Here is a 20,119-nt window from a genome sequence, read left to right as displayed (position 1 = left end):
GCGCCTCCGACCACATTTTTGCATCAAGCAGAAATCCAGTGTGCCCTGTTCCTGCTCCCCGCACTAGCCTTGAGGTGCGTGTCTCCAGTCCGGTACCACCAGTTCCGGCACCACGCACCAGGCCTACTGTGCGCCTTCCTAGCCCTGAACGTCCTCTGCCAGCTCGGCGCTACAGCTCTCCCAGCCGTGCTTCCAGTGGAGAGAGGGGGCGTCGTACCGGGCAGGCACCGTGTTATGCGGTGGAGCGCACGGTGTTCCCGGTGCGTGTGCTTAGCCCGGTGCGCAACATCCCAGCTCCCCACATCTGCCGGGCTAGGGTGAAGATCCAGCCAGGGCGGATGGTGCCAGCCCTGCTCTCAAGATCTCCAGTGCGCTTTCACGGTCCGGTATATCCGGCGCCACCTTCCCGCCCCAGCCCAGTACCACCAGTGCCTACACCACGCACCAGGCCTATAGTGCACCTCGAGAGTCCAGTGTGCCCTGTTCCTGCTCCCCGCACTAGCCTTGAGGTGCGTGTCTCCAGTCCGGTACCACCAGTTCCGGCACCACGCACCAGGCCTACTGTGCGCCTCAGCAGGTCAGAGTCGGTTGTCTGCCCAGCGCCGTCTGAGCCATCCGTCTGCCCAGCGCCGTCTGAGCCATCCGTCTGCCCAGCGCCGTCTGAGCCATCCGTCTGCCCAGCGCCGTCTGAGCCATCCGTCTGCCCAGCACCGTCTGAGCCATCCGTCTGCCCAGCGCCGTCTGAGCCATCCGTCTGCCCAGCGCCATCTGAGCCGCCAGTCAGGAGCTGCCAGAACCGCCAGCCAGTCAGGAGCTGCCAGAGCCGCCAGCCAGTCATGAGCTGCCCTCCAGTCATGAGCTGCCCTCCAGTCATGAGCTGCCTTCCAGTCATGAGCTGCCCTCCAGTCATGAGCTGCCTTCCAGTCATGAGCTGCCCTCCAGTCATGAGCTGCCTTCCAGTCATGAGCTGCCCTCCAGTCATGAGCTGCCCTCCAGTCATGAGCTGCCCTCCAGTCATGAGCTGCCCTCCAGTCATGAGCTGCCCCTCAGCCCGGAGCTTCCCCTCAGCCCGGAGCTGCCCTTCAGTCCAGAGCTGCCTCTCTGTCCGGAGCTGCCCTTCAGTCCGGAGTTGCCCTTCAGTCCGGAGTTGCCCTTCAGTCCGGAGTTGCCCTTCAGTCCGGAGTTGCCCCTCTGTCCTGAGCTACCTCTCTGTCCTGAGCTACCTCTCTGTCCTGAGCTACCTCTCTGTCCTGAGCTGTCTCCTAAATCTAGGGGGGACCTTTGTGAAGGTTCCTAGACCAGGGTCGGGGGCGAGGGTCGCCACTCAAAGGACGCTAAGGAGGGGGACAAAGACAATGGTGGAGTGGTGTCCTCGTCCTGCGCCGGAGCCGCCACCGCGGACAGATGCCCACCCAGACCCTCCCCTTGAGTTTTAGGGGTGCGTTCGGAGTCCGCACCTTTGGGGGGGGGGGGGTACTGTCACGCCCTGGCCTTAGTTATCTTTGTTTTCTGTGTCAGTGTTTGTGCCACACGGGACTGTGACGGTTAGTACGTTTGTTGTTTTGTATTTTGTCTAGTTTTCATGTTATTAAATTATGGAAACTTACCACGCTGCACATTGGTCCTCCGATCCTTCTCGCCTCTCCTCGTCTGAGGAGGAGGACGACTTAGACTGCCGTTACAAAGTTGCAACCCACCACAAGAATGACCACAGGGTGTCCTGGTTTGTGGATCATCATGACAGTCCCCCTCTGGTGGTTTAACCTGGTAGGATTTCTGCAAGCTGTAGACCCCCACAAGAATGGCCATGGGATGTCCTGGTTGTGGATCATCGTTCTGGATCCGTCATCCGGTTGTCCAGGTTGGTGGATCTAGGCAGTAACTTAGACAGATGTTAATAACGCACAACACTCATCAATACATCATTACATTCATCCCCCAAATGAGCAGCGTTGCGGCACTAACTGGTGGTCGTATCACTTCCTAAGTGTAAAAAAAAAGAATTTAAAAAAGATATACAAAATATAGTTACTACACCTTAATCATCTAATTGGACTCTTCTATATACATCCACGGTCTTGGCTGAATGACTCTATCATGGCATTTTGTCTAATGTCATATTTAGGGCGATCCTACTTAGCGGTGTGTTGCTTAGGGCACTATCCTAAGGTGATAACTACATGATAAGTCTACAGCTGTAATGCACTAGCTTCGTACAGTCTACAGGGATGACCTATGGACCTCTGGGGAGAAACTGGCGATTAATATAGCTGTAGAGTCAAAGGGCTTCAGGGTCTATGTTCAACTATCAAGACCGGTATTTTGCTCGGACCTTTAAGTGATCCTAGTATAAATCCTCATTAAATGTTAAGTTGGGCATGTGTGTTTGTGCTTGCACAAGCGCACATGTCAAGGGCAAGCAAACCAAGTATCCTGAAAGGCTGCAACCTGGGCAGAACGAGTCTGATGTCATCAGATCATTTCCATGTGAACCAGTCGTACGCGGTGTGATCATGGTTCATGACTTCTAATAACTTTCCTTATTAGCAACATGTGTGTTAACCATCAGAAGAGTGTTTTGGAGATTCCCTTCCACGTGTTGCAATCTCAGTGACTACTACCTCATCTGTCGCTGTTATCAAGGGCAATTCGACTTGTTTAGGTCTCTAACCTTCTTACTGACTGTGGATGGACTGACTGTTGCTGGCATTGGTACTGGTACCCAAGGGGACCAGCTACCCTACCAATTTATCCCAAAATGTTATCCTACCGGAACACATGATTAGAGCATTTTACTAGTTGCATTATAGTTGAGACTACGCATGGCAAGGAATGATTATTGTTACCATTTTTTGGGGGTAGGTGGAAAGTTCACTGGACTTCTTTTACGACCAGTGTGGGACACCTCAGTGATATCTCAAGGTATATGCTAAGGTTATTCCCCTTCGAGGGGCTTGTCCGCACCTCTCTGTTCTTGTGGGGAAGTTTACAACTTGATTTGTTTACTGATCGGGCAGCCTCGTACAGTGTTGCACGTAGCCCCCCCCCCCCCCCCCACAGGCCTCATCATGGGTCTGGGCTAGTATTCCCCCCCTTTGTATCTCGGACCCCCCCCACCAGCGGTTGGTGTTGGTGTCTGAGGCACAAACAAAAAGATTGTGCCCTTTGTACGAGTTGTCAACAGTCGCGTTGTTAGTAGATTGGCTGTAACCTTTCAACCAAATCTCCTGGTGTTTGTGTTTCAAAACGCTCAGTGGCTGTCATGGCCTGCCATTCACCACAGCGTCCGCGTATGGCAACAATTCCAATACCTGCGAACTGAGACGAGGATATCTTTCAGCGATATCGCACAGTGTTTCACCAGTTGGAATCACCGGGCCAGTGGCGGGACTGACGCCGTTAGTTTCATTGAAAGGGGTTTCAGTCCTTCTCAAAGTGGAAAATGTATCTTCGGAAGCAGAGCACTCTGAACGTTGATACTTTGTTCCCTGAGACGACCACGGGGCTTGCGGATGTGTCTGAAGGACAAGAGAAGTTAATCTTAGCTACAGTATCGCATGACTCCAAGAAGGAGGACAGTTTCTCACTCACAGAGACTGCTGGTTCTAACTCTTGAAAATAATAGTCTATTAGGTTTGCTGATTGTATGTGCCAAGATATCGTAATATCTGCTTGAGTCAGATTTTGCACAGAGAGGTATCGCAACGCCTTTTTCCCAAGGGGTCCTGTCGACAGATACTCCTTGTGGATGACTGTGTTGCAGCCAGCATTAGGAGAAGACAGTGTGGTCAGTGGAGACGGCACGGTTACCTGTGACCACAAATGGTTATTTTTCCAAACCATGGTGTTTAGTTTTGAGGCTGGTAACATACACAGGGTGAACTAGCGATATGTTTTGGAAGTGTAGTTTCACCATGAGTCGCGAGGTAGTCTGACTGAAACTTCGAAGTTTAGTTTCGTATCGTTACGTTTTTAACCAACGTTTAGCTTGGTTCACAGCTCTTTTGAGATCATTGAACAACGTTTGAGAGATGAGCGATATTGTCGAGCCTGAATCAATTAGCGCATCACAGGTTAAGCAGTGCTCTAGGACTGTTTTCAGGTAGTGACTTTCAGAGTTGCGTTTTGTGTGATTGTTCGCAACAGCGTCATGTGTCATTTGTGTTCATGGTCAAAACAGATCGACTTATCGGCGTTTGAGTGGAATTGGCTATTGCGATGTTATTTACCTTGTGCGTTGCAACATTTGTATCTGAGTCTATAGTGAAAACCCGTGGGCTTGTTTCTTGATTGAGCGGGCCCTGGATAGGGTTTCGAGTGAGAGCGGGAGTCATTTGATTGTTTACATCCTAGCAAATGGTGTTAATTTCCACGGACCTGTTCTCCGGTAAATCCCCGCCTAGTCATGGCAACTTATCTTTTTCCTCTTTGTCAATTTTTTTGTGCTTTTGTACTTCTCTTAGCAGAGCTTCTAGAGCGCATCCGTCTATTATTTGATCATCATTGAAACTTTTGCTACCCTTGTGCCCTGACACTTTGTGTGGGTTGGGTGCAGGAACGTAGCGATCAGGTTGATTGTAGCGGTAGTCGTTTCGCTGGCGACATTCTTTATAGTTATTTGGACCGTGGTGGTTATTGGTATCGTGGTTTCGTGGTAGATACCGTTGTTGTGCTTCATCTCTCACCGCTACTATCCCACCGCTACTACCCTCTAACTGGAGTGACTGCTCCTGTTCAATATTGAAAACCCGAGATGTCAGGGCTGTAGGGCCCAAGTAGTTAATGAAGTTGGGATACCTGTTCGACAGAAACATTTGTTTGAATAGCATTAGCTCTTCCTTTCCTGTTTCAGTGAGTAGGCCAAAGTAAGCTGAACGAAGCCTATGATAGTATGCTTGTGGGTGTTCATTCCGAGCTTCTTTGACAGTGTTAGCCAGCGGGCTGTCATGTTTGTGAGTCGCAGAACCACTGAATTCTATTTTCAAAGCCGTGGCAAGTTTCGCGTAGTCGTTTTTCACGTGTTGCTGTTGTAGACGGATGAACCTTGTCACGTGGCTATTAGACGTTCGCTTCAACAGGTAAAGCCTGTCAGTACCCGTAGCATTTGGCTAGCCATCCAAGGCATCCTCTATGTCTGCTAAGAACGTCTCAGTGTCGATTGGCTTCCCTGGAACGGGGTCAAAGGTGCAGAAGTTCTTTATGATTTTGTCAAGGTGTTCCTCGTCAAGTGCGCGGAGAGGGTTGTCTTCATCCTGTTTTGAATTTTGGGCCGAAAGGCCAAGAGGAGAAGCCAAGCTTTGGCTTTGTTGGCGAGGAGGCGCCATAGTACTCTGTGCCTAATGGCCAAAAGGAAAAGACTGAAGGGGCACCTGAGAGAGGTAAAGTCTGAAACCTTCTGTCTTCACTTCTTTGTGTACCAAGCTCCGGTTGCGAGCTTGGTTGCTTTGTTGAGTAGTCACGCTGTAGCGCGTGACTGTTCTGGAGTTCTTCCAGGTGGTACCTAAGTGTGGTATTCTGCTGCATAGATGAGTCCACTTGGGCGCTTAGAGTACTTATTTTAGGGCCTCCCGGGTGGCGCAGTGGTCTAGGGCACTGCATCGCAGTGCTAGCTGCGCCACCAGAGTCTCTGGGTTCGCGCCCAGGCTCTGTCGCAGCCGGCCGCGACCGGGAGGTCCGTGGGGCGACGCACAATTGGCATAGCGTTGTCCGGGTTAGGGAGGGTTTGGCCGGTAGGGATATCCTTGTCTCATCGCGCTCCAGCGACTCCTGTGGCGGGCCGGGCGCAGTGCGCGCTAACCGAGGGGGCCAGGTGCACGGTGTTTCCTCCGACACATTGGTGCGGCTGGCTTCCGGGTTGGAGGCACGCTGTGTTAAGAAGCAGTGCGGCTTGGTTGGGTTGTGCTTCGGAGGACTCATGGCTTTCGACCTTCGTCTCTCCTGAGCCCGTACGGGAGTTGTAGCGATGAGACAAGATAGTAATTACTAGCGATTGGATACCACGAAAATTGGGGGGAAAAGGGGATAAAATAAAATAAAAAATATAATAATAATAAATAAAAAAAGAGTACTTATTTTAGACACGTGAATGTCGCACTTGCTCCGTTCGGCCTCATGCTTATCTGTCATGGTTTGCAGGTGGAGGTCTTGAGTGCTGAGTGAGAGATTCAGTGATTAGTTTTCCTCCGCTAGTTTAGAGATACATTTTTCCATCTTCCTCACTTGGGTTCTCTCATCATTCCATTGGTCACCGACTTCAATGAGTTCTGCTGTTTTGTCATCCAACTTGGTCATTATGTTCATTAACTGATCGTCTTTGGTCTGCAGCAGTTGGACTAGAACATTATTGCTTTGAGTGTTGTTCATCAAAACTGCACGCATGTTATCAAGTTGCGCGCCCGTTTGTAGATAACTCGTCAAATTTATCTAGATTGGCATGGACTTCGTCATATTTATTTTTGGCTAAATCGAGTTGTTCCTGTAGAAGACAATTTTCTTCAAGAGTTTGTGCTCATTCGTCATCATAAGTTTTTGCCATTTCTTTTAATTGTTCCGTTCTCAAAACGCAGTTCCTCGTCTAGCAGTATCTTTCCTTTTCGGCTTTTGTCATTAGTTTCCTGGTTCTCTCCACCTGTCCCTTTATCTCAACCGTTTCTTGTTTGTGCTTCTGCTGTGCACTGTGGTACTGAACCGATGTCAATCTCTGGTATGATTAATCATTCACCGCACATCTATTCCCTCCTTGTCTAGGCATTTTTTTATTATACTCAATACACATAGCCTAATTTTTACAAGGAAAAAGCCTAGGCGTTACCTTAACGTGGTCAGGTTAAAGCAGTAGTAATTTATAGAAAACAAAGTAAAAATCAAAAGGCCCAAGCAGTGCATCAAAACCAATTATTATGTTTACCAATGCCTGCTTATTTATAAAAAAACAGAAGATCGTAAATACAGTGCCTTTGGAAAGTATTCAGACCCCTTGACGACTTTTTCCACATTTTGTTACGTTACAGCCTTATTCTAATATTGATTAAATCGTTTTTCCCCTCATCAATCTACACACAATACCCTATAACGACAAAGCAAAAACAGGTTTGTAGAAAATGTTGCTAATTCATTCAAAATAAAAACTGAAATATCACATTTACGTAAGTATTCAGACCCTTTACTCAGTACTTTGTTGATGCACCTTTGGCAGCAATTACAGCATTGAGTGTTCTTGGGTATGACACTACAAGCTTGGCACACCTGTATTTGGGGAGTTTTTCCCATTCTTCTCTGCAGATCCTCTCAGGGGAGCGTTGCTGCACAGCGATTTTCAGGTCTCTTCAGAGATGTTTGATCAGGTTCAAGTCCGGGCTCTGGCTGGGCCACTCAAGAACATTCAGAGACTTGTCCCGAAGCCACTCCTGCGTTGTCTTGGCTGTGTGCTAAGGGTCGTTGTCCTGTTTGAAGGTGAACCTTCGCCCCAGTCTGAGGTCATGAGCGCTCTGGAGCAAGTTTTCATCAAGGGTCTCTCTGTACTTTGCTCCATTAATCTTTCCCTCGATCCTGACTGGTCTCCCAGTCCCTGCCGCTGAAAAACATCCCCACTGTATGATGCTGCCACCACCATGCTTCACCATAGGGATGGCGCCAGGTTCCCTTCAGACATGACGCTTGGCATTCCGGCCAAAGAGTTCAATCTTGGTTTCATCAGACCAGAGAATCTTGTTTCTCATGGTCTGAGACTCTTAGGTGCCTTTTGGCAAACTCCGAGCGGGCTGTCGTGCCTTTTACTGAGGAGTGGCTTCCGTCTCGCCACTCTACCATAAAGGCCTGATTGGTGGAGTGCTGCAGAGATGGTTTTAGTTCTGGATGGTCCTCCCATCTCCACAGAGGAACTCTGGAGCTCTGTTAGACTTCACTCCCCTGACCAAGGCTCTTCTCTCCCGATTGCTCAGTTTGGCAGGGCGGCCAGCTCAATGAAGAGTCTTGGTGGTTCCAAACTTCTTCCATTTAAGAATGATGGAGGCCACTGTGTTCTTGGGGATCTTCAATTGTGCAGAAATGTTTTGGTACCCTTCCCCAGATCTGTGCCTTGACACAATCCTGTCTCTGGGCTCTACAGACAATTCCTTTCGACCTAAGGTATTTCTGTTATTGTGTTTTAATAAATGTGCAATAATTTCAAAAAATCTGTTTTGTCATTATGGAGTATTGTGTGTAGATTGATGAAGAAAAAAATGAATTGACCCATTTTAGAATATGGCTGTAACTTAACAAAATGGTGAAAAAGTCAAAGGGTCTTAATACTTTCCGAAGGCACTGTACACACATACATACATACATACACATACATATACAGGTTATGGAGAGGTGTAGGGGGCAGCAACACTCGGGGCTTGGGAAGCTGTTGTTGTGGGGGGTTAAGTAATAATGACTTGGTTACTAAGTAGTGTCTTTTCTAACACGGACCATTATGTATTCACGGAAAATGGGCATATACCTGAACCATCTACTCTGGGTAACACTGCAGCATACAGTGCCTTCAGAAAATATTCACACTCCTTGACTTTCTTCACATTTTGTTGTGTTACAGCCTGAATTTAAAATGGATTGAATTGAACCATTTTGTTATGGCAAGCCTAAATAAATTCAGGAGTAAACATTTGCTTAACAAGTCACATAATAATGTGCATGGACTCACTCTGTGTGCAATAAGTGTTTAACATAATTGTTGAATGACTACCTCATTGCTGTACCCCACACATACAATTGTCTGTAAGGTCTCTAAGTCGAGCAGTGAATTTCAACACAGCTTCAACCACAAAGACCAGGGAGGTTTTCCAATGCCTCACAAAGAAGGGCACCCTTTGGTAGATGGGTAAACATAGAAAAAGCAGACATTGAATATCCATTTGAGCATGGTGAAGTTATTAATTACACTTTGGATGGTGTATCAATACAGCCAGTCATTACAAGATACAGGCATATTTCCTAATTCAGTTGCCGGAGAGGAAGGAAACCATTCAGGGATTTCACCATGAGCCCAATGGTAACTTTAAAACAGTTACAGAGTTTAATGGCTGTGATAGGAGAAAACTGAGGATGGATCAACAACAATGTAGTTACTCCACAATACTAACCTAATTGACAGAGTGAAAAGATGGAAACCTGTACAGAATACAAATATTCCAAAACATGCATCCTGTTTGCAACAAGGAACTAAAGTAAAACCCCCCAAAAATGTGGCAAAGCAACTTTTTGTCCTGAATAAAAGTATTATGTTTGGGGCAAATCCAATACCACGCTCCATATTTTAAAGAATAGTGGTGGCTGCATCATGTTATGTATATGCTTGTAATGGTTAAGGACTGGGGAGCTTTTCAGGATAAAAAATAAATGGAATGGAGCTAAGCACAGGCAAAATCATAGAGGAAAATCTGGTTGTCTTCTTTCCACCAGACACTGGGAGATTAATTCACCTTTCAGCAAGACAATAACCTTAATGATCGGCTATGAAAAGCCAACTGACATTTACTCCTGAGGTGCTGACTTGCTGCAACATCGACAACTACTGTGATTATTATTATTTGACCATGCTGGTCATTTATGAACATTTTAACATCTTGGCCATGTTCTGTTATAATCTCCACCCGGCACAGCCAGAAGAGGACTGGCCACCCCTCATAGCCTGGTTCCTCTCTAGGTTTCTTCCTAGGTTTTGGCCTTTCTAGGGAGTTTATCCTAGCCACCGTGCTTCTACACCTGCATTGCTTGCTGTTTGGGGTTTTAGGCTGGGTTTCTGTACAGCACTTTGAGATATCAGCTGATGTCACGACTCCGACCGAAGGTGACTCCCCTTCCCGTTCGGGTGGCGCTCGGCGGTCGTCGTCGCCGGCCTACTAGCTGCCACTGACTCTTTTTCCTCCCCCTCCTTATGTGTTTATTTGTTACACCTGTGTGGAGGTGATTATCATTAGTTGGGCTTTATTAGTCAGCCAGCCCGTACGTTTCTTTGTGCGGGATTGATTCAGTTGTACATTGGGATTCGGGAGTAGATGAACGTATTTGTTGGTTGCGTTCATTAGAGTGTATTTGGACTGGGTTTTTGTCCCTCGTGTATAGGACATTTGTTTTGTTTCACCCAGTGTTTTCGTGGGGACATTGTTTCCCGTGTGCGCATTAAAAGCACTATATTGAACTCTCTGTTGTTCCTGCGCCTGACTTCACACCCCCGACACCCAGAGCGTTACAGCTGATGTAAGAAGGGCTATATAAATAAATTTGATTTGATTTGAATAACCTAAAACACAAGGCCAAATCTACACTGGAGTTGCTTACCAAGAAGACAGTGAATGTTCCTGAGTACCCAAGTTACAGTTTTGACTTAAATTTACTGAAATCTATGGCAAAACCTGGAAATGGTTGTCTAGCAATGATCAACAACCAATTTGACAGGGCTTGAATAATTTTGAAAATAAATTTGGGCAAATGTTGCACAATCCAGGTGTGGAAAGCTCGTAGAGACTTACCCAGAAAGACTCACAGCTGTAATCGCTGCCAAATGTATTTCTACAAAATATTGACTCAAAGGTGTGAATACTTAAGTAAATGTATTTTTCAGAAAATTTGCAAAAATGTCTAAAAATGTGCATTCACTTTGTCATTATGGGGTATTGTGTGTAGATGGTTGAGAACAATTCAGGCTGTAACAACAAAATGTTGAATAAGTCAAGAGGTATAAATACTTTCTGAAGGCATTGTAGATGGTGGGGCCCCTTAGTGGGGACTAGTAGAGCTGATAATGATGATGAATTAGCTGTGCAAGCTAGCTGTGCAAGAACTAGAACCACCACTGGCTACTTTGTGACCTCACCCTGTTAGGGCACACTCATGTCCTGGTCACCTCAAATATTTGAATCAACCTTGCACACTTAGTTTTGGTGGGGGAAATAAGGCGGCACACTACTAGAGTAGCTGACTGTTGAGTTAAGGTTGCTTTCCTGTGTGGTTGTGTCGTGAAATACTTTTTTTATTTTTTGGAATTACCCATTGTTGATATGCTGTAAATGTGAATGAGATTAAAACATGAACACACACTGAAAAACAAGTTGGATTCGGCTAGTCAAGCACAACAGAGGCATGGCAGTGCCACTCATAGTCCTCCATATACCAAGAACTTTGTGAAACACTTTTAAGAAGACTTTTCCCGCCAAAACGCTAACAAGTTCAAAAGTAACTACTTGAACAATATTTCTAACATAGACCGTGGGGAATGGTCAGAGGCGACCTAAAAAGAACACTAATGTCATTTTGGATGTTATTTTGTGAAGTCATAAAAAAGGTTATAAAGGAAATACTGTAACTTGAAAAGTATACACACTACATGTACGAAGTTTCCATCCTCTGCATTGTGCTTGCTATATGAAAAATGATGAAAGTATTTTTGTTAAGAGAGGGATGTGATTTTAGAAACTATAAGAGGAAACCGTTTCTATAACTGTGCACAGTAAGTTGTCACCGCCCCCTTTAGTGAGATCAGAGAGCATGCCAGCCTGACGAAACCGCCCCTTTTGATTGAACTGTATAAAATGATGGGTTAACAATTAACATATCAGACCAGAGTGACGTGGAGCTGCAGCTCACGTTTAAAGTGGTTTCAACTCTGAATCTCAACACAAGGTAGAGAGCGATAAAGTCACCTCCCGGACAATCATTGGTACGGCTGATTAGCTGTCCTAAGTAAAGTATCTAGAAAAGCGAATTGAAGTGGAACCATGCTACTCTGCTCAAACCACAGTAGTACGCTACTCTCATCACCCCACTGGGAACCATCAACACGGCTGGCTAGCCTATCTTCAAAGAAGCATTTTCCAGAGCAAATGGAAGGAGATTAAACTTGTAGTTCTGTTCAGGACTACACGACATGTCACCGGATACCGAACGACTGGTTAGGAGAACAACAGAGAAACCCCTCTTGGACAATCAGAGCCTTACAAGCGTGCCGTGAAAAGGCCCAACCCCCTTTCCAAGAAAGCCCTGTCCACTGAGAGAAACCAAGGATTTTCACATAAATACATTCATGATTTCTTACTCCAAACGGGCCGCGGTTTGTGTGTAAAGTATAGGAGTGCTATAAGTGAGAGTAGATTCTAAAATGTACCAACGTTAAGTGTCTCTGTCCCCCTCTCTCTCTCTCGCCCTTTCAATATCTTTTGTAACAAGCAGCCATATTGTTGTCAGTCCGCTAGGGACCTGTTCTTAACGTATTAAGTGTGTATGTTTTTCCTGTGTTACCTTGCTAGTTAGCGAGTAAATAAACAATTAAACCAATTTGTGTAGTACTGCATCATAAGTAAAGCTCAGGTTTTTGCAGATGCAAGGAGGTTACGACTGTTCAGAATGATGATATGATACGAGGTTTTGATTAATAAGTTAACTGTTTATGGATGTGATAGGTAAAGACATTTAGAGTTTAATTCGGGAGATGGTAACACTTTAAAGAACCACTCTCATGTTGCCCCAGATCCCAATGAGTTAATTGCTACAGGATTAATTTAAATCGGGTAACAATTAACCATATTTAGGTTGATTAGATAAATAACAGTCTTCAAATGAATTTAGAAGTCAAGTCACGACAACCACCATAGATTACATTTCTTTGCCATTGTTATTCCTAATAAAAAATCATTAAATGTCTGTGTCGCTGCCGAGCTCTCAAATGCCGAACGGTCACTGCTATCCGGATTCCTTTGGATGTCCCTACCCTGAACCCTAGCCCTTACCTAACACTAAACTTAACCCTTACCTTAACCATTTCACATCTCTACTTGATTGAGGTAGGGACACCCCAAGGATCCTGGATAGCAGGGACCCTCTGGGAAATTCTATGAACTCCACTATTTGAGTGAAAGTCATTGACACCACTCTTATTGGTTGTCTGATGTACTGGGAATTGGTAACAACACAGTCTGCGAGATAAGTACCATCCCATGAGGTGTTGAGGGAAAGCCAGATTACTTATAGAATGGACGTCATCTTTTCTAGGCCGTGATAACCAGAAATACACAAGCCGTAGGCTACACAATAGCTCAATGTGGCTACATAAGAATGTTGACTTGCACTGGAAAAACTGTACGTTTCTAACATTTATGGTTGAGATTTAATTAAAATAAATATAAACGATGCACCTTATAACTTATTAACTTGCAGATGTTATTAAAGCATTGGTATGACGACATGTTAGTTACACGTTCAATGGTAGGGAATTTGATACACGCAGGCTTCACGCAGAAGTTAGTAAGGCATTGGTATCACGTCAGTCAGACGTTCACTGGTAGGCGACAGCCACATGGTGGTACTGTTGCCTAGGTTTATATTTGGCCTTCATCACCACTCATACGGAAGAGTTTTTCAAGGTCCAGAGAGAGACATCCACAGGAGCTCAGCCATCCACACAAAAAGATGTGCATGTTGTGAGAAATTTTACATGATGTCACAATCAGAACGATTGGGAAGATTTTTACATGACAAACATCACTACACTGATGGAGCCGAAATCCCAGAAGATAGATGTGGGAGTTGCAGCAGCAGAAAAATATTTGGGTGTGAGAAATTTTTGTGCAGAATATCTACAGGAAGTTTTGAGAGAAGGAGTTCCATCCTTCTGTAGGATTGTGTAGGATTGTTTAGGGCCAAGAAATGGGATAAGGTGGTTGGTTTTGGGGGGGGGGGGGGGGGTAGCAGGGGCGCAACTTTCACTGGTGACGGGAGAAGACATGCCCCCCCACATTTTGAAATTGCATCCCCCCACCAGTTTTATCATTGGAATGTGATACAAAACTAGGCATTGGTGTGCTTTAGGACCATGCGGATGCCTCCAAGCGTCCGGGTAGGCTGTGTGGAGTGTTTATCCGACTGGATATAAAATTAAAAACATAATAATAATGTTATGTCCCCTCCACTTCTAAAACCAAAGTTGCACCCCTGGTGGATGGTGTATAGATGCAGGGTTAGATGGTGGTGCAATGTAAGTTTTTCCAATTCCCCTTTATTTGTTGGTTTTGTCACAATGTGGAATTCACTTTGAGAACTGAGAAATGCAGCAATAATCCAAAAAGTGTCTAGTCTGTCGGGAATTCACAAGAAGAAGCCGAAACAAGGGTGGTTTAATTTACCCCACTCTCCCCTACTGCTCTGTCCTTGAGTTCAGACGTGGCGCCGGGTCTGAACTGTCTTTATACCTCAGAGATCTGAACACCAAGTTCCAGGACATCATCATCTACACTACAGAAAAACCCTAATTTCAACCCAATTTATCCTGGTTCGTAATTTCCCCCCCCCCCAGACAAGCCTATAGTTGTTTCCAGCTATCGTAGATAAGTCAGCTATCCAGGTAGCTACCAACCTTGTTTTTGATTGGGTCTGTCTTAAAAGTTGTCAAGCAAGCTGGCTAAATTAGCCAGCTAGCTAACAAATATATTTGATAGGATGCTAACGTACTTCTAGCTGATAATGCTAGCTAGCAAACTAGCAATGTTTGAATGGAGATAACGCAAGTTTGACAGTGGTTGTCAGTATGTTGGGTATAACGTTACCAAACCGTGGAGGCATTACGTTAGCTTACTAGAAACATGTTTTTTTTGTAGCTTTTTAGCTGCATTGGAGTGCGTGAGCTAGCCAGCTCAGCAACGGTAACGTTAGACCCAGAGCTATCCGATCAAGCTAGCTAACATTTGATACTCGTCAACAACTTCATTGGTAACTAGCTAGCCGTTCGTCCTAATTATAACCTATTTTGCCATACTAGCCGTGTCTGAAAGTGATTTACGAATGGATAACTAAAGTTAGCTAGCTACTAATAATATGGAAGTTAATGCAATGATGACACATCACCCTGTTTAACTTTGATGCTAGCTAGCTACCATGATTCAGCCTGTTAACCTTGATAGCTGTAAAGTCATTTCGCCCATCAGCTAACTAGTTAATTGTCAGTATGTGAGAATCTTGTGCATATCCATTGCAATTCCACTGCTTATTACATTTTCAGACAGGTTTATTTTCGCGCACACAAAAAATAGTAGGTTGTTAAAGTTACAATATGTAACTTTTTGGGCGACCCGACCAAATTCGAATAGAAATGTGAGTTATAGAGCTGTAATTCCCATTGAAAGTACGTCTAAGATGCGTCAGATCTGTATTATGTGCGCTATTCTATGCTTCCAGTTCGTAAGTTTAGTTTTTGCGTCTTACTTTTGTACACCAGCTCCAAACCGCTGAAAATACAATATTTTTGATTATTGAAAATATTTCATAGCGGTTTAGATGGTACAATGATTTTCTACAGTATACTTGCTTTGTCAAGAACTTAAATTAGGCGAACTATTAGAATCTTCGGAACCAGGAAATGGCAGCCAAATTTGTCTCATTAGTCCATTCTTGATATATAGACCCAAAAAATGTTTTTCATGTCAGCAATCAAGTTTAAGATATCTTTCAAAATACAGAAATACTGCAGGTATTATGCATTTTGCTGCCAACATACTGACTCATCTCTAGCCACTTTAATAATGAAAAATTGATGTAATAAATGTATCATTAGCCACTTTAAACAATGCCACTTTATATAATGTTTACATACCCTACATTACTCATCTCATATGTATATACTGTACTCTATACTATCTACTGCATTTTGCCTATGCCGTTTGGCCATCGCTCATTCATATATTTTTATGTACATATTCTCATTCATTCCTTTACACTTGTGTGTGTAAGGTAGTTGTTGTGAAATTCTTAGATTACTTGTTAGATATTACTGCAGGGTCGGAACTAGAAGCACAAGCATTTCGCTACACTCGTATTAACATCTGCTAACCATGTGTATGTGACAAATAAAATGTGATTTGATTTACAATGCAAAACTTAGCATCATATGTTGCAAAATGACAGACAGGAAGACTTGTGTACATTTAGCAGGTATCATTACAGTAGTATTATGCATGTGTGTGTTTGCACTCATATTTCAGAAGTCTGAGAAAACATGTGGCGGAAGGCTGCGGTAGCTGCCCTGTTGGCCTTGGCCGTTGGATACTTCTACCACACCAACCCTGAGCTGCCTGAACAAGTTCTCCAGTACTTGTCCCTGCCTCATCCATCCACTCAGGGCGACCCAACCTTGGAGCAGGTTATCTCCACTGCCTGGGAGACCCTAATAACTGCCCCCGCCAGTCAGTGGGGCAGAGTGGCAGTAGGGTGAGTTTCAGAGACAACTAAGCATTCATGATGTCATGATTTAGAGTTTGCTGTTTTGGTTTTCATCATTCATCCAACAAAACACGGAACTTCCCAAGTGAAATGGTAGTGCGTATTCGGCGTGTTTACTTTTTCTCTGGCTTCCTCCATTTAGGGTAAATGCATGTGTGGATGTTGTGGTGTCGGGGATAGGGCTGCTACAGGCTTTGGCTGTGGATCCTGGGATGGGCCGTGACCATGAAGTGTTACACTCTAAAGAGGAACTGAAAGAGGCTTTCATCCACTACATGGAGAGGGGGTCCGCGGCGGAGCGTTTCTTCACCGACAAAGAGGTCTTCCAGAGGATTGCACGGGCCGCTGCAGAGTACCCTGGTGCTCAGGCAAGTTAACAGTGTTTCTCCCCATTTTTATATCAGGGTCTTCAAAGCTATGATCCTGAAACAAGGTTATATAAGTTATTTTCTTCAAGAATCAACGGGTACATATCATTAACTTATGAGTCCAAAAATGGATATAGCAACTGCTGATCACTGATCTGACATGACAGGATTGTCGGATTCCCTGTTTTTGATGGTTATTCATCAACTATGAGAGCTGAACAGTGTTTGTGAATTTCAGTTGGCCACAATAACAGGAAACTGTTAGATAGCATACACTTCATATCTATTCTTGATCAAGCCTCATCCTGTAGCTAAATGAGTGAAACTAAAATATCAGCAGTATAAGCAAAACAGTATCAGAAGGATTTCCTATGGTCAGATCAACAATATATCACCCAACCCTTAGTTTGGTTTCACACTCTCATGGTCTATACATCAGATAGTTAACACTAACAGAAACCAACTTAGCCTAATTCAAGTTTTTGTATCCATTTGAAATGCATCATCCTTTCTGTACTTGAGGTAATCATCACCAATCCAACATGATTGAATAGGTGAAGGGGCAGTAGGTAGTCAAGAGGTTAGAGAGTGGGGACAAGTAGCTGGAAGATTACTGGGTCAAATTCTGAACCAGGCAATAAAACGTGGAAGATAAACTGGCAAAACAAAAAGTGAGGTTGGGAGCAAAGCAGACAAAGGAATTATGTCTCCACAGACAGACTGATAAAGTTGTAGGTCTATTTGAAAAAATCAGTTCAAGCTCACCCTGAAAGTTTGATATCACATGTATTTTTGGCATCTGTAATTGGCTTCACCCCCCTGAAGACGAAGCACTTTTCCTTTTGAATAAAGGTTCCATCCAGAGAGGTTTGAGTGTCTGTGTCAAATTTAATTCTACATGATCAACAGTAATTAATAATTTCACTACTGGGCTATTTCTTGGTGCAATTGTGGTTATTATGATGGCATTTTCTATCAGACTCACTGATAAACCTCAACTCATTTTTCATCTCTTGCTCTCTCTTTCCCTCGCTCTCTCACTAATTAGCTATATGTTGGAGGAAATGCTGCTCTCATTGGACAGAAACTTGCCACATACCCTCAGCTGATGGTAGGTTGGCACTTTTAATCTCTAAACTCCTCACTAGAATGCACACATTTTGTACCATTTCTACTGTTCAACCACTGTTGAATGGTTATCTGCACAGGGTTGTGTTTTTTTGGCACAGAGAAACTGTGGCAGTTTGTTTAAAAGGAATTGAGGACATTGCTTAACTTTTGAAATGTCCCCTACGTCTATATTACTGAAGTCAGTGACGGTGGAGGTTTCTGCCTTTAATAGGTTCTGCTATGTGGGCCTGTTGGGCCTAAACTACACGAGATGCTGGATGAGCAAATCGTTGTCCCCCCCGAGTCCTTGCAGGAGACTGATGAATATCACCTAATTCTGGAGTACAAAGCAGGTAAGGACCAAAGGCAACCTGAACCACAACTAAAAATAGGTTTCATAAGCTTTTAATAGCTAGGTGATTAATGGAAACACATTCCTTATTTGTATTTCTTTACCTCAGGTAGCCTAACTACACTGTCGGCCACTATCAAAATATTTGTAGAAAATGCATAAGTCTGTCCTTTTGCCTCTATCTAGGGGAGCAGTGGGGTGCGACACGGGCTCCCCAAGCCAACCGCTTCATCTTCTCCCATGACGTGTCCAATGGGGAGATGAGAGCACTGGAGATGTTCGTGGCCAGCCTGGATGAGTTCCAGCCAGACCTGGTGGTCCTGTCCGGTCTGCACATGATGGAGGGCCAGGGGAGGCAGATGTGGGAGCAAAGGCTCAAAGAGGTCCGTAGCAAAGCACAAACAACAGCACAATAGTATAGCGCATTTAGGGTTCTCGCCAGAGTTTTGTTAAACTTTTGTATAGACTGAGATGGTTTGCTTGATACCTTTTCAGGCAGTGGCGGCCATTTCTGACGTCCGCAACGCGGTCCCCGTCCACCTGGAGCTGGCAAGCATGACTGACAAAGACTACATGAACAGCATCATGCAAGAGGTAAAGGTGTAGGTTTAACAGTAACTAAAATACAAGTTTGGCAGAACTCAATATTATTATTTTTTTTTTTTAAAGGCACTGTCTGGTTAAAATTGGGATTTCTATCAAATTTGATCATCTTTGTACGTGATGTCGTCAAAATAGGTGATGTCAATTTAAAGTGGATTATAGCGCTGCGTAATAAAGTCATGTATTGGAGCTGATGCATACAATAAACGATTTGGTGTTGTGTTCTGTTAGCAGGTCATGCCCATAGTGACATCCATCGGGCTGAATGAGCAGGAGCTACTTTTCCTCTCCCAGGCCGGCACAGGGCCTCACGCTGAGCTGGCCTCCTGGGGGGGCATACCGGATGTAGGCCGAGTCAGTGACATCCTCCTGTGGGTCCTTGAGCAGCATGGACGCAGTGACCCCGAGTCGGAGGCTGACCTCACGCGTATCCACTTTCACACTCTGGCGTACCATGTCCTTGCCACTGTGGACGGGCACTGGGCCAACCAGGTGGCCGCCGTGGCAGCAGGGGCCCGTGTGGCCAGCATCCAGGCCTGCGGCCTCCAAAGCATAGATGCCAGTAAGGTGGTCCTTAGAGCTCCGCTGGAGTTCCACAGTTCCCATGGCGAACCTAGAGAGAAGTTGTCCCTGAACCCAACTGAGCCTGTCACTGTTTGGCACCGTGGCAACGTGACCTTTCACCTTGCACCCGTGCTGGTCTGCAAGCAGCCAATCCGGACAGTAGGGCTGGGGGACGCCATCTCAGCAGAGGGGCTCGTATACTCTGAGCTCAGGCCACAGCTGCCATTTTTGTGAGGTCCTTTTTTGTTACACTCTTGTTCTTTTATTGTATGGTGGTGTGCACCATATCTCCCCAACCCCAACCAACCAGTGATGTCTTTACCTGTACTGTAGCTTTTTCTTGGGTTGAAATTCTGATCCTTGGTTAGCTAAGTATTTTGCACTGGGCACAGTTTAAGCCATTTCTGTAACTCCAATGAGTTGTGCTGGGTTACCTCTGATTTCATTTGCCTTGTGAAAATTCAATGTAAATGTTTGTGTACAAAGACAATGCCAAAGCTGCTTGTCAGTTCGGTTTGGAGGGGGGGGAAATGGAAAAATATTCAGCGATATGGTCTCCATAAGTAGCGGTGCGATTTCAGACAGAGTTTGAGCTTTCATGCTGCACAATAGAGGAGCAAACTCCTGTGCACATATGCAGATGCTGAACAGTGCCAATGAGTTCAGCCTCTTGCATCACACTCTTTTGGAAGTTTATTTTCACATCATCTCGCTGAGTCTTAGTTCAATTTCCTTCAATAATCTTTTCTTGTTGACCCTGTTCAGAACAAGCTCCCTCATCCAAGCACTATAGTTGGGGAAAGTGGGGTAAGTTGAGCCAAGTGGTTAGTTGAGCCACCCCTTGTTTCTAGGAAACTATACATTTTGTGTATCA

At 44.9% G+C, this 20,119-nt stretch overlaps 1 protein-coding gene across 3 annotated transcripts; it reads left to right on the top strand.

Annotated features, from left to right (window-relative positions):
- The first annotated feature begins 14,210 nt into the window (after positions 1-14,210).
- adpgk (ADP-dependent glucokinase) lies at positions 14,211-20,119 on the top strand. Of its 3 annotated transcripts, none has more exons than XM_039017169.1 (8): positions 14,211-14,377; positions 16,011-16,236; positions 16,391-16,616; positions 17,665-17,727; positions 17,959-18,079; positions 18,265-18,461; positions 18,574-18,672; positions 18,913-20,119. In XM_039017169.1, the coding sequence occupies exons 2-8, from the start codon at positions 16,025-16,027 to the stop codon at positions 19,477-19,479; spliced, it is 1,485 nt and encodes a 494-aa protein (XP_038873097.1). In that variant the 5' UTR covers positions 14,211-14,377; positions 16,011-16,024; the 3' UTR covers positions 19,480-20,119. The 3 variants fall into 3 exon arrangements, with proteins under 3 accessions (XP_038873097.1, XP_038873099.1, XP_038873098.1); XM_039017171.1 differs by having other exon boundaries at positions 14,212-14,377; positions 18,916-20,119; XM_039017170.1 differs by having other exon boundaries at positions 14,236-14,305.

Source organism: Salvelinus namaycush, chromosome 21, assembly GCF_016432855.1.
Source record: "Salvelinus namaycush isolate Seneca chromosome 21, SaNama_1.0, whole genome shotgun sequence".
Lineage (NCBI taxonomy): Eukaryota > Metazoa > Chordata > Actinopteri > Salmoniformes > Salmonidae > Salvelinus > Salvelinus namaycush.
The sequence above is the reverse complement of the archived record's forward strand: the minus strand, read 5'-3'. Positions and strand labels throughout refer to the sequence as shown.